We start from the raw sequence: 17861 nt of genomic DNA, 5'->3' as shown, positions 1-17861 counted from the left end.
TTTTCTCACTGCTGCCATCAGGTAGAAGGTATAGGTGCCTCAGGTCTTGCACCATCAAGTTTGAGAACAGTTATTATCCCTCAAATATCAGGCTCTTGAACAAAAGGGAATAACTGCATTCATTTAAGGACTCTTTTATCTTGTTATTTATTTCATGCTTGTTATTTATTGCTATTTATTTATTATCGGTATTTTCACACTTTGCTTACAGTTTACAGTTCCTCATGTTTACTGTTTACAGATCCTGTTTATAGTTAGTGTTCTATAGATTTGCTAAGTATGCCCGCAGGAAAAATAATCGCAGGTTTATATGTGGTGACGTGTATGTACTCTGATAATAAATTGTGGTTTGGCTTAGTCTAAATTCTCCTACTAAGTCAGCTGCTAAGAAATACGGAGGGGAGGCTTAATTCCGACTTTCTTCCTAACCTTTTGTGCTTCATGAGAAGGGCTCAGCAAGCCCATTCAGGCTGAGTTTGATCATTCTTTGGAGTGTCAAATAGTAGATCATTCATGACACAACTCAAAAATTGAATTTAGCGCTCACTAAGGAAATGTTTGAGTCCCTAATCACGAGTATAACTGAATTACTAAATTAATTATCTTCAAAACAATATAAACTAAAACACTTAAGCTTTTTTAGACAATACTGAAACTGATTGAAGTTTGTTCCGTATGCACTTAAATTGTCTTCACTTCAAATTGCAAATTGTATTAATCTAGCTATTATTATATGGAAAAGACTATAATCAAATATTTTCATGTTCCAGCTATTCTGTAGAATAGAAACATTCAAGGGTATCATGGAACAATGATTATTTGTTTTACATTTTCTTTTGTGGGACATGAAGATTAATGGCAAAACTGTCAGTAAGGCCCTACATCTGATTACCCCAGTCAGTCCTGATGAGCCTCCTTCTTGAACTATGATAATTCTTGTGTTCAAATACATACAACACAACGATGATGGCTGAAATGTTACTAGAATTTTACCCAACAGCATTGGCTGAACAGTAATCTGTTCCAAATTAGACAAATTTGCAGGTGGCATTATTTTCAGATGTTTTCTACCCTTTGCCTCCTCTGTGATAGTAAAAAATGTTGCAATGTACATAGATGTGTTGAACTGTTCATTTTTGATGTGTATGTGCAGAGATGTGTTGATGATCAAAACAATGAAAGCTTAGAGCGGCGAGTTAACCAAGCAAATCGGCATTTTAGCTGGAGCCAGACTCGTATAGTGAAGTGGAGAGTATTCCATAAAATTACATAGTGGCCAGTTCAATTTACAACTGCTCAATAATGACAGAGATCTCAAATGGCATAAGTAATAATTTGTGAATTAACAGCAACTTATACACATTGTAACTCCGACTCCGATAAAATATTCTAATAATATTTTGAACAGATACAACTTAAAACATTTATTTAATGATGTTTCAAGAAATGAGTATATATCATTTCAGATTCAGTGGTTTGACCTTCCAGGAGTAATTCCACCATGGTTTGGAGGGCCAGTTGGAGGCAACATCATTTTGTTGAGAGTCTCAGGGTACGTCCACACTACGCCGGATAATTTTGAAAACAAAGCTTTTTCTCTTCGTTTTGCCCTCCCGTCCACACTGAGCTGGTGTTTTCAGCCCCCGAAAATGGAGATTTTCGAAAACACTCTCCAGAGTGAATAAATCTGAAAACGCTTAATATCCGGCGTAGTGTGTACGGGGGTAAACGGAGAGATTTAAAAACACTGTCATGACAACACCACAACAACAATGCTTTTTTCTGCTTCTGCTTGGTACTGCGCAAGCTGTTATAACGTGCAGTCGGTGTGAACGGCGTGAGAGTTAAATTGTAAAGTGAGTTTTTTTGACTATTTAAAAACGCTGTCATGACATGCTGGAACAGATGTTCGTTGTTTTCTTGAACGCCACCACCTAACAATTTCAGAACAGACGGACGAGACTGAAGCCAGTTGACCCATAGCTTACTGAATAAATAAGTATACTCACTTCGCCCTGTTTTCTGTCCTTGCTTGTATGAAGGTGGTTTACCTATTTATGCAAGTACTTCTCTGACAATTGATGTGTAACAGCCTAATGTAACATTGTATGGAAATACAAGATAACGCTGATGCAGACATTTTATACATTTAACAAGGTGCTTTATTAATGTAACAGAGTTAGTTTTTCAATGTTCGTCGTCAGCCGGGTCATACTGTCCGTGAACCCCCTGTCGGTTGCCTCCATATGCTCCAGTATTTGTTTTTTTTTAAGTTTTAAGTCCTCCTGTGCGAGAGCCAAGAGCAATTCCTTTAAAGTTTTTCTACTCTGTAACTGGACAAACACGCACTAAGTATACCATTTCCTCTTCACTTGTTGTCTGTGTGTCCTGCGCATGCCCAGTAGGAGGAGATTCGCCCAAATATCCGCCTAATGTGGACGGAGATATTTTGAAAAACGCTTAGTGTGGACGCCTGTTGTTTTTACTCGAAACCGGCGTTTTCAAAATTATCCGGCGTAGTGTGGACGGACGTAGCCTCAGAATCTAGCATTAATATTTTAAAAGGCATTACCATCACTAAGTGCCTTACTATTAACACCCTTTTAATCATCACTGAATAGAAACTCAGGAAGACCAGACAAATAAGTAAAAGAGCATGTCAGAAGCTGGCTGTTTCTAGAAAGTGACTCACCTGCTGACACCCTAAAGCATTTCCATCACCTATGAGACACAAACCAGGAGTGTGACAGGATAGTCTCCATTTGCTCTATAAGTACAGCTTCAATAACTCTCAAGATACTCAATAGCTTTTTGCACAGTCATCCTCGATATTAATTTCCTTCCAGCATCAGTATGCAGGATTTAGAAAATGAAATGGCATTTTTCAGATCGGCTACTCCAATAGCACCTTCTGAACCTGCAACCTCTAATTCCAAGGTGGACAAAGACAGTAAACGTTTATGAACTCCCACTTATACAGCTTCCCTTCTAAGTATTATATCTTCCTGTTGTGCAAATATATCATCATCCTTCTTTGTCAATATGGCTAAATTCTGGTCCTCTAAATTTTTATCAAGAGGACTGAAATAGTTAAAAATGCAGCTCACCACCACCACTTCAAAAGCAGTGAATGCGGGCTTTGTCAGTGATGATCAAATCTTGGGAGAAAGAAAACAAAATGTTGGAATAATTACCATAGTCAAATTGCAGGTGACTTTTTCTTATTTTCACTTAAATTGTCTACCATGCTATCAGTATTAGCTAAACTCTCCTCCATTATTCTGTGGGTAATGTATAACATTTAAGCAGAACACTTTTTTAAAAACTGGTTTATACTCTTCTCAGTTTATGCTTCACTAATATATTTGTATTTAGCTATTAACTAAGTTGGTGTGGATACCAAGCAACTGACTTTAAGTTTAGCATGAGAAAATCTGCAATTCTTCCAGTATTTTGCTACTTCTGTTTAAACATGTACTTTTTGTGTGCTTTTATGAAAGTGATATATATTCCAGAAGAAGAAAACATGTCATTGAAAAGCTAAGAATGATTTACATTCTGTTGTGTGGAGTTGCCAATATGAAATGCAAGGATCTCAAACGTTTTGTAAGTATTAAGTTTTGTGTTTTTTCATGCATTACAAAATACATATGAAAAAAGAAGAACATTGGTTACAAACATAGCAGTATTTGTGCAGAAAAGATGAAAAATATTTTCAAATATTGGTTACAGGGGTCTATATATTTATTTTAAGTTTGGGTTCAAAAATATGTACTCATTGAAATAACAAACGCTGGAGTAAAATACTTTTGGTAATGCTTTGCATTGGAATGCCCATATAGATCTAGGATCTAAGGAATGAGTTACCTCTCACATTTAAATGCATATCTAATTTAGCACTCACTACCATTGCCAGGTGTATAACTTGAAATGAAGATGCCTGTAGAACAGTAAAATAAGGTACCCTTCAATACTTCATTCTCATGTGTGATTGGTGATTATAAGAACATGGTGACAGAATTGACAATTGTAATAGAGCAAAATACCAAGAAAGGCTTTCTCCAGTTACTTGTCATTTTCACATTTGGATGTTCTTGAGAGGTTAGTCCAGGTTAGTAAGATTGCTTTATTATCAAAGCAATTGTAGATGGCGCTGAAAGCTTTCCAATAATCGACATACAGCTTCAATAATATCCTAATGCTGGAGGGAAAGTCATGATTGAAGTAGCTGAGTAGATTCCTGTCACCAAGTAAAATATCTGAAGAAAAGTGTTGCAAGATTTCAAAAGAACAAAAGGAACTAGAATGGTAAAGTTAAAGATTACATTATGAATTTAAGTTTTAAAAGTTATTTATGTTACAAATCTTGGTCTGGGTATTTTCAGTCATTTGAATTAAGATGATGGCTGATCAAAAAAAAGTAGATATCTGAAACATACTTCAGAGGATTGCAAAGAAATGCACTAATTCAGATTTAATTGGTGGGCATCTTCACTACTTAAGTGGTATCTGAGGTTTCAGAAGAGAGACAAGAGAACATAAACTGCCTATAACTAGAATGGCTGAAAATGTAACATGGATTGCTGGAAATGCGTCATGGCTCACTGAAAAGAAGGCAAATGTGAATTATTTTAAGACCATAAGACGTAGTATCAGAATTAGGTCATTCAGCCAATTGAGAAAGCTCCACCATTCCATCATTGCTGATTTATTAACCCACTCAACCCTATTCTACTGCCTTCTCCCCGTAAACCTTTGGTGCTCTGACTAATCAAGAATCAATCAACCTCTGCTTTAAGTACACCCAGAGACTTAGCCTCCACTACCATCTATAGCAATGCATCGCGCAGTTTCACTACCCTCTAGCAAAAGAAATTCCTCCTAACCTCTGTTCTAATTGGACATCCTTCTATTCTGAGGCTGTGCTCAGTGGTGCTAGACTCCCTCACTATAGGAAACATCCTCTCCACCTCCAGTCTATCTAGGCCTTTCAATCTGAGATAGGCTTAAATGAGATTCCCCCCCCCCCCCAATTCTTCTGAACTCCAGCAAATACAGGCCTAGAACAATCAAACAATATTAACCCTTTCATTCCTGGAATTATTCTTCTGAATCTCCTTGGACTCTCTTCGATGCTAGCACATCTTTTCTCAGATAAGGAGCCCAAAACTGCTCACAGTACTCCAAGTGTGGTCTGTCCAATGCCTTGTAAAGCCTCAGCATTACATCTTTGCTTTTATATTCCAGTCCTCCTAAAATGAATGCTAACATTGCATTTGCCTTCCTTACCACTGATTCAATCTGCAAGTTAACATAGAAAATAGGTGCAGGAGTAGGCCATTCAGCCCTTTGAGCCTGCACCGCCATTCAGTATGATCATGGCTGATCATCCAACTCAGAACCCTGTACCAGCCTTCCCTCCATACCCCCTGATCCCTTTAGCCACAAGGGCCATATCTAACTCCCTCGTAAATATAGCCAATGAACTGGCCTCAACTGTTCTTTAGGAAATCCTGCATGAGGATCCAGTTTAGAAGATAGTATATGCCTTTACCCTTTCTACCAAAGAGCATAACCATACACTTGAGCCCATCATTCCTACTGGGGCATAGGATACCAAAAGCAGCTCCCCCATGTCGTAAGATCTTTGGAGCTTCTGATGCAGTTTCTGCAGCACTAGGTTTTTACAGGTTGCTAGCCTCATGCCCAACTCTCCTACTTTAGCAGCTGGGCTTGGAACTGTTCATGCGGAGTTATGACCATACACTTCCCTACAGTATAATTCATCTGCCGCTTCTTTGCTTATTCATCCAATATGTTCAGGTCTATCTGCAGATTCCTTGCTTTCTCAACGCTACCTGCCCTTCCACTTATCTTTGTATCACAAAGCCATCAATTCCATCATCCAAATCATTGACATATAATGTGAAAAGAAGCAATCCCAAAATGGGCCCCTGTGGAACACCACTAGTCACCAGCAGCCAGCCAGAAAAGGGCCCGTTTATTCCCACTCTTTGCATCCTGCCAGTCATCCAATCTTCTATCCATGCTCTTCTCCTTTTAGGCGGTCTCATGTATGGCACCTTGTAAAAGGCTTTAGAAAATCCAGGTAAGTAGCATCTACTGACTCTCTTTTGTGTAACCTGCTTGTTATTTTTTCAAAAAAATTCCAACAGATATGTCACACAAGATTTAAGGAAACCATACTGACCTTGACGTATTTTATTATGTGACTCCACGTATCCCAAAACCTCATCCTTAAGAGTGGACTCCAACATCTTCACAACCACTATAGTCAGGCTAACTGGATAATTTCCTTCTGTCTCCCTCACTTCTTAAAGAGTTGAAGAGTGGAGTGACATTTGCAATCTTCCTGTCCTCTGGAACCATTCCATAATCCATGGATTATTGAAATTTACTTAAAGTACTTACTTCCCCTGATGCCGCTGCTGTTTAGAGCAGCTATGAAGGTCCTTCTTCTCTGGCAGTATTCTCGGCTTCCTTTTTGTGTCAGTAGCTTCCTCTCAGTTTTCACTATCATCTATCAGTCATGCAAGTCATGGGTGGAGACTCAGGTATACCATTGCATTCAGATGTAGAAGGATTCTTCATTGCTGTTTCTGTAACAATTTTGTTTTACTAGTCATGATTGTTATCCCTGAGCTGAACTGATCCTGGAGGACTGGTGCACCATGCTTAGTCTGTCCTCCACCCCTTTGACCTGTTTGGCATGAGTGACCCTACCAAGAACCAAAGCCAACATAACTCTCTAGGTTATTGAGGCACGCAAGCCTCCAAACCATAACAAGGTTGTGGTCTTCTTGGAGGTGATTCTTGAAAGATCATTACTAATGCCTACACAATCTCTTCAGGTACCTCTTTCAGAACCCTGGAGTATAGTCCATCTAGTCCAGGTGACTTATCTACCTTCAGGACTTTCAGCTTTCCCAGCACCTTCTCCTTAGAGCAACTACACTCAAATCTGCCTCCTGACATTCTCGAATTTCTGGCTACTGCTGTTGTCTTCCACAGTGAACACTGACGCAAAATACTAAGGTCGTCTGCTGTTTCTTTATTCCCCATTACTACCTCTGCAGCAACTTTTTTCAGTGGCCAGATACGCATTCTCAGCTCTCTTTTCTTCTTTATAGATTTGAAAAAAAATTTTTTTTGGTATCCTATTTTATATTATTGCCTTGCTTACCTTCATATGTCATCTTTTCTCTCCTTACAGCATTTTTGTTGCCTTTCTGTTGGTTTTTAAAAGCTTCCCAATTCTCTAACTTCCTACTAATTTTTGCTATATTATATGTCCTCTCTTATGCTTTTGCTTTTATGCTATTTTTGACTTCCCTTGTCAGCAATGGTTGCATTATCCTCCCTTTGGAATATTTCATCTCTGAGATATATCTACCCCCATGCCTTCCAAATTGCTCATAGAAACTCTAGTGATTGGTGTTCTGCTGACATCCCTGCTAGTATCCCCTTCCAATCAACTTTGGTCAGCTTCTCTATCATGCTTCTGTAATTCCATTTTCTCCACTTAATACTAATACATCTAACTTTATCTTCTTCCTCTCAAACTGCAGGATGAATTCTAACATATTACGATTACTGTATCCTAAGTGTTATTTACCTTAAGCTCCCTAATTAAATTTGATTCATTAAGTAATTCCCAATCTAGAATTGCCTCGTGGACTCAACCACAAATTTCTCATAAAAGCCATCCTATTGGCATTCTACCAATTCCCTCTCTTGGGATCCAGCACCAACTTGATTTTCCTATACTCCATGCATATTAAAAACCCCCATGACTGTCTTAAAATTGCCCTTTTTACATGGCTTCTCTATATCCCGTTGTAATTTGTACCCCACATCCTGGCTACTGTTTGGAGACCTGTATATAACTCCCATCAGGGTATTTTTACCTATGCAGCTTCTTAATTCTACCCACAAAGATTCTACATCTTCTGATCATATGTCACCTCTTTCTAAGGGTTTGGTTTCATTTGTACCAATGCAGCTATCCCACCCCCTCTACCTGCATGCTTGTCCTTTCAATACGATGTGTATCCTTGGGTGTTAAGCTCATAACTATGATCTTCATTCAAACATGACTCCGTGATGTTCACAAAATCATACTTGACAATCTCTAACTGTGCCACAATATCATCTGCCTTATTCCATATACTGTGTACATTCAAATTTAACACCTTCAGTGGTTTCAGAAATTATCTGGAAAGTGTGAATTGGGACAGACTGTTTTCTGGCAAAGGTGCACTTGGTAAGTGGGAGGCCTTCAAAAATTAAATTTTGAATGTACAAAGTTTGTATGTGTCCGTCAGAGTAAAAGGCAAGGATAACAGGTTTAGGGAACCTTGATTTTCAGGAGATATTGAGGCTCTGGTTAAGAGAAAAAAGGTGTATAGCAGGTATAGGCACGTAGGAACAAATAAGGTGCTTACTGAGTATAAGAAATGCAAGAGAACACTGAAGAATGAATTCAGGAAGGCTAAAAGAAGGCATGAAGTTGCTCTAGCAGACAAGGTGAAGGAGAGTCCTAGAGGATTCTGCAGATGTGTTAAGAGCAAATGGATTGCAAGAGACAAAACTGGTCTTCTGGAAGACCAGAATAATCCATGTGTGGAGCCAAAACAGATGGGGGAGATCTTATATGAATTCTTTGCATCTATATTTACTCATGAGGTGGATACAGAGTCTATAGAAATAAGGGAAAGCAGCACCAACTTCATAGACCCTGTACGGATTCCAGAGGAGGAGGTGTTTGCTAACCGCAGGCAAATCACAGTGGATAAATCCCCAGGGCCTGACAAGGTGTTCCCCAGACCCTACAGGAGGCAAATGCAGAAATTGCTGGGGCCGTCTAGCAGAGATACTTAAAACATGCTTAGCGACAGGAGAGGTACCAGAAGATTGGAGGATAGCCAATGTTGTTCTGCTGTTTAAAAAAGGCTCTAAGAATAAATCAGGAAATTATAGGCCAGTGAGTCTGACATCAGTTGTGGAAAAGTTATTGGAAGGTATTCTAAGGGACCAGATATATAAATATTTGGATAGGCATGGATTGATTAAGGATAGGCAGCATGGGTTCATGTGTGGTAGGTCATATTTGACCAATCTTATAGAGTGTTTTGAGGAAGTTACTAGGAAAGTAGATGAAGACACGGCAGTGGATGTTGCCTACATGGACTTTAGCAAGGTATTTGATAAGGTTCTGCATGGGAGGTTGGTCAAGAAGTTTCAGTCACTCAGCATTCAAGATAAGGTTGTAAATTGGATTAGATATTGGCTTTGTGGGAGAAGGCAGAGAGTGGTAGTAGACGGTTGCCTCTCTGACAGCAGGACTATGACTAGTGGAGTGCGGCAGGGATTGGTGCTGGGTCCATTGTTCTTTGTCATCTATATCAACGATCTGGATGATAATGTGGTAAATTGGAGCAGCAAATTTGCAGATGACACCAAGATTGAGGGTGTAGTGGACAGCGAGGAAGGCTATTATGACTTGCAGCGGGATCTGCTTGAAAAATGGGCTGAGAAATGGCAGGTGGAATTTAATGCGGAGAAGTATGAGGTGTTGCACTTTGATAGGGTAGGTCTTATGCAGTGAATGGTAGAGCACTGATGAGTGTAGTAGAGCAAAGGGATCTGGGAATACAGGTCGATAATTCATTGAAAGTTGCATCACAGATAGATAGGGTCTTAAAGAAAGTTTTAGGCACATTGACCTTTATAAATTAAAATATTGAGTACAGGAGATGGGATGTTATGTTGAAGTTGTGTGGTGTTGGTAAGGCTTAATTTGGACGATTGTGTGCAGTTTTGGTCACCTACCTACAGGAAAGATGTAAATGAGTTTGAAAGAGTACAGAGAAAATTCACAAGGATCTTAAAAATGCAAACACGAGAAAATCTGCGGATGCTGGAAATTCAAGCAACACAAACAAAATGCTGGTGGAACACAGCAGGCCAGGCAGCATCTATAGGAAGAAGTACAGTCAACGTTTTGGGTCAAGACCCTTCGCCAGGACCCTTCCTGAGACCCAGCTGGTGGCGTAGTGGCATCAGTGCTGGACTTCGGGACGAAAGTTCCAAGTTCGAATCCAGCTGGCTCCCCTGCACGCGTTCCATCCATGCTGGGTTATGAGCTGGCGATCTCTTTGGAAACTTGCCTGTCAGAAGGCAATGGCAAACCACTGCTGTGACTTGCCTTGTACGCGGTTCCCCACTATGTCAGAGAGGCGTGGAGGGAAATCGTCCGCTAACTGGAGAATCTCTGGATGCAACGTACCTTTCCTTTCCTTTTAGATAGGTACATGGATAGTATGGGTAAGGAGGACTATGGTGCTGGTGCAGGTTGATGGGAGTGGGAGTCTAAATGATTTTGGCATTGGTTGAAGGGCCTTTTTCTGTGCTGTACTACTCTGACTCTGAGTCTTCAATCCTGTATTCATCACCCTTTTTGATTTTGTCCTCATGTTACACTTCAACTCCTTCCAGTAACTGCAATTTTGCCATATCATCTGCCTGTCCTTCCTCACAGTTGCACTACATGCTTCATCTATTTACTGCCCACCTACCAACTGCCTATCCTCAGTCTTATCACTCTGGTTCTTTCCTCACTAATTAGCTTATACTCATCCAAACAGCTCTAGCAAACCTGCCCGCAAGGATGTTGGTCACCCTTCGTTTTGTGCACACCATGCTTTCCCTAGAAGAGATGCCAGTGATCCGGAAATCTGAACTCATGCCCCGTACACTGATTCCTTAGCCACACATTCATCTGACAAATCATCCTATTCTTACCCTTATTGGTGTATGGCACAGGCAGCAATCTAGATATTACTGTCCTGGAGGTCTTGCTTTTAATCTTTCTGCCTAACTTCCTATATTCTGTCTTCAGGACCTCTTTCTTTTTCTTGCCTGTGTCATTAGTACTTACATGTACCACGACTTCCTGCTGCTCATTCTCCTCATTTAGAATGCTGTGGACCTGATCTGAGACATCCCTGACCTTGGCACCTGGGAGGCAAACACACCATTCAGGTCTCTCGCTCACATCCAAAGAATCTCTTATCTTCTGCTCTAACTTTGGAATCGCATATCACTATTGCACTCCTCTTCTCCTTCTTCCCTTCTAAGCCACACTCAGTGCCAGAGACCTGGTTGCTGCGGTTTCACTCTGGTAGACCGTAACCCTCTAATGGTATCCAAGGTGGTGTACTTATTATTGAGGAGAACAGCCATAGGAATACTCTGCACTGACTGCCTATTCTCTTTTCCTCTCCTGAGTGTCACCCAAGTACCTGCTCCTGTAACTTAGGGGTGACTACCTTTCACCTCCTCATTCTCCTGTATTACTCAAAGGTCATATAGGTGCAGCTTCAGTTCCTTAACACAGAAACTAAGGAGTTGCAGCTCAGTGCACTTCATGCACATGTAGTTATCAGGGAGAGTGCAAGTCTCCCAGTGTTTCAACGATTCACACATTGTACTACCACACGATTCTACTACCCATTGTTTTCAGGGCTATGATGTCAATGCTTCCCCTCCCCCACCCCTTTGTCTTTCAAATTACTGGTCTATCAACTGACGCTACAAGCATTCTTCAAATCCTTCCCCATCTTTCATTCTTCAGTCCTGATGAAGGGATCTGGCCCGAAACGTTGACTCATCGTTTCTGACTGATGCTGCCCGACCTGCTGAGTTCATCCAGCGTACTGAAAGTGTTGCTTTAATCTTTTACAGCATCTGCAGATTATTTTGTGTTTACATACCACAAACACTGGACCTATTGTCAATGCACTAGCTATATACTCATAGATGAAGAAAAAGAAAAGAAAACTTACTACACACTGAGTTACAGCCTCTGTCTGTTGTCAGCCCAGCCTGTTCTCACCTAAGCTTCTTGAGCCAAAGCCTGACCGCTCTAACGTTATCCGCTCCACCCGTGGTGTGCTCCACTTGCACCTTGCTTCTTTTTATTTGACTTTGCTGAGTGTCTATTAGATCATTTAGATTGCAGCCCACAGAAAGTCCCGAAAAGCCCCAAGCTCTTTTGAAACCTTGTGCCGCCTCAGCCAAACAATCAACTACTCGCAATGATTGTAGTTCGCCAATTAAAAATATCTTAAGATTATTTTCCAAGTGAATATATATCCATTCATATTTTTAAAGAAAGGAAAGAAGGCTAGTTTTAAGCCTATCACGAAAACGTTTGTGAAAAGGAAATTTTTCAGATGATAGCATCAACTCCTTGTTTATGAAACATGGACTGACAAAGAATGATAAAAAGTAAATCCTGTTTGTCAACTTTTAGATAGAGTTCTTTGATGAAATAATGAGGGGGTTTGATTAGTTAGTATGATAAATATGTATCAGGACTTACTAAAGACATCTGCAAATGCCTTATGAGAGAAAGCTTCAACAGAAAGTTGATTAAAACAGTAAGCTGGGAAGGGATTAATGGGAAAGTTTTGAGAACCAACATGGGCATGTTCAGCTGAATGTCTTGCTTTTACATCATAAGGAAATACAAAAATATGAGGGAAAAGAATCTGCACTGATCTTATAAAGGGCATTTGGTTTGGAACAACCCACTGTCCCCAGCCATAGTGCTACCAAAACCACAAACTGATTTGTTGCTTTCCTCTGTTCTTTATTAAATGTTGTTTTGTTAATATTTGCTGAGTGATAACTCCTGATTCTTGGTTTGTCTATTGCACTTTAATGCTGTTAAATTAAAGGCTCCTACACCTACTACATTTTCAGTTCAAAGTATCATTCAAGTTATCCATTGAAAACAAGCTCTACATTTTCAGATAATTTTACTCTTAAATATGACACCGTAAAGAATGATAGAATTTGGAGCAAATAAATTATATTCATAGATTACCCCCATCAGGTAAAACCTGTGAAAAAATTAGTAGGAGGATAACCTTTTCCACTTTTATTATGCAAGCAATAGTTTCCTGCCCCAGGAGCCCCACCCACAATTGGGATATTACAAATTCTATATATTTATGATCTATAACAATGTATATTCCTCTTGTACCTCTTGTGGTTTGCATATTTTTGTTATAAATAATTTTAATTGGAATTGATTGATATATGTATTCCTGTTAATCAGGTACCATTACCTCACAGTTATGTACAGTTCTTGTTGCAAGAACCACAAGGAGGAGAGAATCCATTTCCTTTAGGACTTTCACAACTACGAAGGTAGACAGTGTTAAATAAAGTTGCATTATTAAAATTAGTATATTGCACATTTTCATCCTAATTGATGGAGTTGCTTGTGAAATATATCGTTAAAGATAAATGCATATGCTTAGTATTTATATTTATTGTTATGTTATTGTAGTTTGCTTAATGTGCCTATAACACTGAAAGACTGTGAATATGAATGATGTCTAAAATGCTGATCACAGCAGAGTAAAAATTTTATCCATTCTACTCTTTGCCCTATATTTATTTTGTTGTGTATCATCTGTATAGTATAAATATGTTTTAATTTCTGTTCCAAGTTTACTCATTATTTTTAATAAGTATTTAATGATGTCTGAGGTAACTTCAAGTCTAATGGTTAAGAGAAAGCAATATAGCTGGAAGCTCCCTTCCCAAAATTAATGCAATTCAATTTGGGTAGATACCTGGTATTCCGCTTGTTAAGTCGTCATAGAACTGCAAAAATTTATTAAAATTCCTTAGGTTATTGGTGCACAAAAATATTGTAAGTAATGTTCACAATACACTGAACTGGCCTCAACAATTTTAGGGAAGAATACTTGTTACTAGAATCAGCAAGAGGATTGCCGGAGTTGAGTAGGGTCTCTCAGGACAATTTTAGCTGCTGTTTTAGAAAATGATAACAAAAGATTCAGTTCTTCCATGATTTTTACACCTACCTCCCAGAGGGAGATCAGGTATGGGATTCCCAGTGAACTTTTCATAACCAGCTTTACAACGGTGGCAAAAAAAGATAAAAGGAAAGAAGCAGTATATGATATCTATCTTAAGGTTATTAGTACAAATCATACAGATACTATGAAAAGTTTAGCAAAGCTAATTGTGTTTGGAAAGTGTGTTTCATTAGTGCATTGTGGGAACTTGTCAAGCTAAAAATCTTGTGCAGCTTTATAAAATTCTAGTTGGATTACATCTGGAGTATTGCATTCAATTCTGGTTGCCCCATTTTGGTAAGGACATGGAGGTTTTGGAGAGCGTGAAGAAGTAGTTTTCTGGAATGCCGCCTGGATTAGTGGGTATATGCTTTGAGAGGTTGGACAAACCATTGTTGTTTTCTCTGGAGCCACAGAAACTTAGGAGAGACCATTATGAGAGGCATGGATAGAGTAAACAGCCAGTATCTTTTTCCCCAAGGCTGAATTGTTTAAAGGACATGCTTTTAAAGTGAGAGGAGGCAAGTTCAAAGGAAATGTACGGGGGGAAAAACTTTTTCACAGTGCTGGGTGCCTGAAATGCATCATCGGGGTGATAGTGGAGGTAAATACAATAAAGGTGTTTAAGATGCTCTTAGATTGGCACATGAATGTGCAGAGAACAAAGGGACATTGACATTTTGAAGACAGAGGGATTAGTTTAATTAGGCATTCAAATGCTAATTGAATTAGTTTGGCACATAGGTTCCTGTGCATTACTGTTCTGTGTTTATATTTGATGAATAACTAACCATCTTTGCCTGAGATTATAAAAGTGATGAGTCAAGTAACTATTACATTGAGACTAATTTTAAAGTTATCTATAATATATGCTGCTTGTGCTGTGTGCTGGATAAAGATTACACTCAGGTGGGTCTCCTGAAAGCAAAGATGCATTATGCCATGGAAAAACGTTTCATGCATTAATTTATTGATCCTGAACAGTCAGCACAAGCCCAATTATGGCATGCTGAAAAAACTTTGACTTATGGCTAACATTGTCAAGATCTGCTTATGGAGTACAAAATCCACAAGCAGAGTGTAATTATAGATTTCTTAGTGAACAGTTGTCAGGAAGTTTTAATGTGTACTGAAATGGGCCATACCTTGTGCTTCTCTTCAGTGTTTTAGAGGGGGAAAAGCTGGCACTTACTATGGCCGTTGATCTGGAGTGTGTAGGCTGTTGCCATAATGGCTGAATTTCAGAGTGATTTCAACAGTGTAAGAAACCTATAGTATTTTGTTTTCCAATAGACTTCTAGAATTGCTGATACATTGCACCAAGAGTTTGGCAGTAGCTTTATACAGCGTGAATCAACTAAACTCTCTCAGTGTGCTCCTATCACTGCCAGTCAATCCAATTTATATTGAGGTGACACAATTCAGAGCGGTACATTTAGGCCTCAAATTATTGCTCAGAATCATCTAACATGTCTGTTTGGCCTAGTCTGCTGCATTGACAGTATGTTTGTGTAGCAGCTATTGGAGAAGGTGTTACGTACCCCGTAACTGGGTTGCCAAACCAGCAGAAATGGATCACTCAGTTGGAGTCTGGATTACTAGAACTAAGAAAGTTTTATTAAAGAAACAAGCAACACAGTACTCTAATCAAAAGGATAATAAATGCAACAGTTCAGCAATGATAAATACACATGTACACAGACTTAAGATAACAGGATCAATCAAGCTCTATCATTGTCTAGGGGTAAATGACCAGTTTCACAGTGACGCAAAGTTCAGTTCAATTTAGTTCAGTTCAGTTCGCAGTAATCGCTGCCGTGAGAGATGGACAGTGGGGGGAAGGAGAGAGAGAGAGCAAAAACGAATGAATATTCAAGGCTTCCACACACAGACCTTCGCTGTCAGCTGTCGGGCAAGTCTTTTGTGATGTCATCTGAGGTCAACGACCGTGACCCCTCCGTTTCCAGATACGATCGTTTCTCTGCGGTGAACCCAGCACCCAGGCAAGGGTGGACACACACCAGGTTCCCGCCGATCGTGCCTTTCCAAACTTCCCACCGACTTGTGAGAGACGCACCGCTTCCAGGGTCTCGTTACCTCGGGTGTCGTGTGTGTCCTGCCTTAGCGAACCTGTCCCTTTTTATCCCCCTGCTGGGGTATCACCTGTCCATCACTTCAAACAGTTCAGGGTTCAAAGGGGGAGCCGATCTTGACAGCTCTCCTTCCTTCATTAACATCTCCAAATGCTGTTCCATTGTTTTCCTTATCTCTCTCTCTCCTGAAGACAGGTGGCAGACCAGCTGCTGATTCCACTAGTGCCAGCCCAGGCCAGCTACATCTTAATCTATGTGTATTCTTGTCACACTTCCCCCCTTTAAGGATTTTTATCGGGGGTAAAAATTACAAACATGAATACATTATTTGATACACACAAATATACATCTTTATCAGCTATTTGGCTAATACAGCAAATTTGAAGTTGTGAACACCTTGACAGACAGTCAGCAATCACATTTTCCGTCCCTTTTATATGTGTAATTTTGATATCAAATTCCTGTAGCACCAGACTCCAACTTAGCAATCTTTTGTTTTTATCTTTCATATTGGCCAAAAACACTAAAGGGTTGTGGTCGGTGTAAATTACCAATGGTTTTCGTGCCGGGCAAATATAAACTTCAAAATGTTGCAATGCTAGTATGATGGCCAGTAACTCCTTTTCCACAGTGGAATAATTTCTCTGATGGGTATTAAATTTCTTGGAGAAGTAAGCGACTGGGTGCTCAACCCCCTCTTTGTCTGTCTGCAACAGCACCGCCCCGGCAGCTTCGTCGCTAGCATCTGTTGCTAGGGAGAAGGGTTTTGAAAAATCAGGCGCATTTAGCACAGGATGGTGACACAGAATCGCCTTCAGACTCTTGAAGGCTTGTTGGCAAAGGTCGTTCCATACAAACTTCGCATACTGTGGCAAGAGCTTAGTGAGAGGGAGGGAAATATCCGCAAAGTTTTTGCAAAATTTCCTATAGTATCCCACCATCCCCAAGAACCTTCTCAGGGCTCTCTTGTCTGTCAGGGTGGGGACCTCCGAGATAGCTCGCACCTTAGCCTGCATCGGAGCCAGCTGCCCCTGTCCTACCACAAATCCCAGATAAGTGACCTTCGCGTGGCCGAACTCACTTTTTGCGAGGTTCACTGTCAAGCTGGCTTCAGACAGCTATATTACATTGCCAATACACACCTCTGTGTTTGTCAGCCCTTTAGTCACTGAATTACTCATTCTATAGGGATGGTGCTCGCTAGGCTGGTGCTCGCTAGGCTGGCCAAGTATAACAGACACCACCCAACGTCCCAGTTCTTTGCATCGCCTCGGGACAATCAAACACGCGTGTGCGAGTCGTTTAATTACTTCTCCTAAACAGTCACTTTGTTCAGGGATTATGGGAGAGACCTTATCAGCAGAGCTGGCCAAAACAATAGCCTTCTCTCATCTGGTCGATACCATACTCATCTTTTCAAAATGGTTTTCTTCTCTTATCAGGGGGACCCTAGCTTCATTGATTTCCGCACTAACACCGACTAAGTTTGTTAGCATATCAACAGCCTGTGACCGTCTCCGTTCGCGTCGGCCATAATCAATAACATCCTTCCTCCGGTGCAGCCGGTAAACCTCTTTCATGATTCCACCAACTGTTCCCTCCAGTACCGCAAAATGTCCACCAGGGGGTACCTTGTGGGCCAGGTTAAAAACCTCATCCCCATAACTCTTTTGCACCACCCCCCATTCCTCATCTGCGAGTACGGTACTTGGTTTCCCTTTCTTCCTTAGCACTTCCTCCTCCACACAATAGCCTACTAGTTCCCTTGTTAAGTCTGTGTCAGAGAGAGCTGCCTCTGCCAAAACCATCAGCCCCTCGTCTCGCTCCTGTGCCTGCACAAATTCTTTCC

The 17861-nt window shown here is 40.3% G+C and overlaps 1 protein-coding gene across 5 annotated transcripts in view; it reads left to right on the top strand.

Annotated features, from left to right (window-relative positions):
* LOC134357975 (uncharacterized) overlaps positions 1–17861 on the top strand; it is a 152993-nt gene that overhangs the window by 49992 nt on the left and 85140 nt on the right. For all 5 annotated transcript variants that reach the window (XR_010020767.1, XM_063069807.1, XM_063069805.1 and 2 more), the window contains exons 6-7: positions 3501–3606; positions 13148–13239. Coding sequence is in view for 4 of the 5 variants with exons in the window: in XM_063069807.1 (XP_062925877.1) it covers positions 3501–3606; positions 13148–13239 (198 nt within the window). In the remaining variant the exon portion in view is untranslated. The remainder of the gene's footprint in view (positions 1–3500; positions 3607–13147; positions 13240–17861) is intronic.

Source organism: Mobula hypostoma, chromosome 17 (assembly GCF_963921235.1).
Source record: "Mobula hypostoma chromosome 17, sMobHyp1.1, whole genome shotgun sequence".
NCBI classification, from domain to species: Eukaryota; Metazoa; Chordata; class Chondrichthyes; order Myliobatiformes; family Myliobatidae; genus Mobula; species Mobula hypostoma.
Note: the sequence above shows the minus strand (reverse complement) of the source record. Positions and strands in the feature narration are given on the sequence as shown.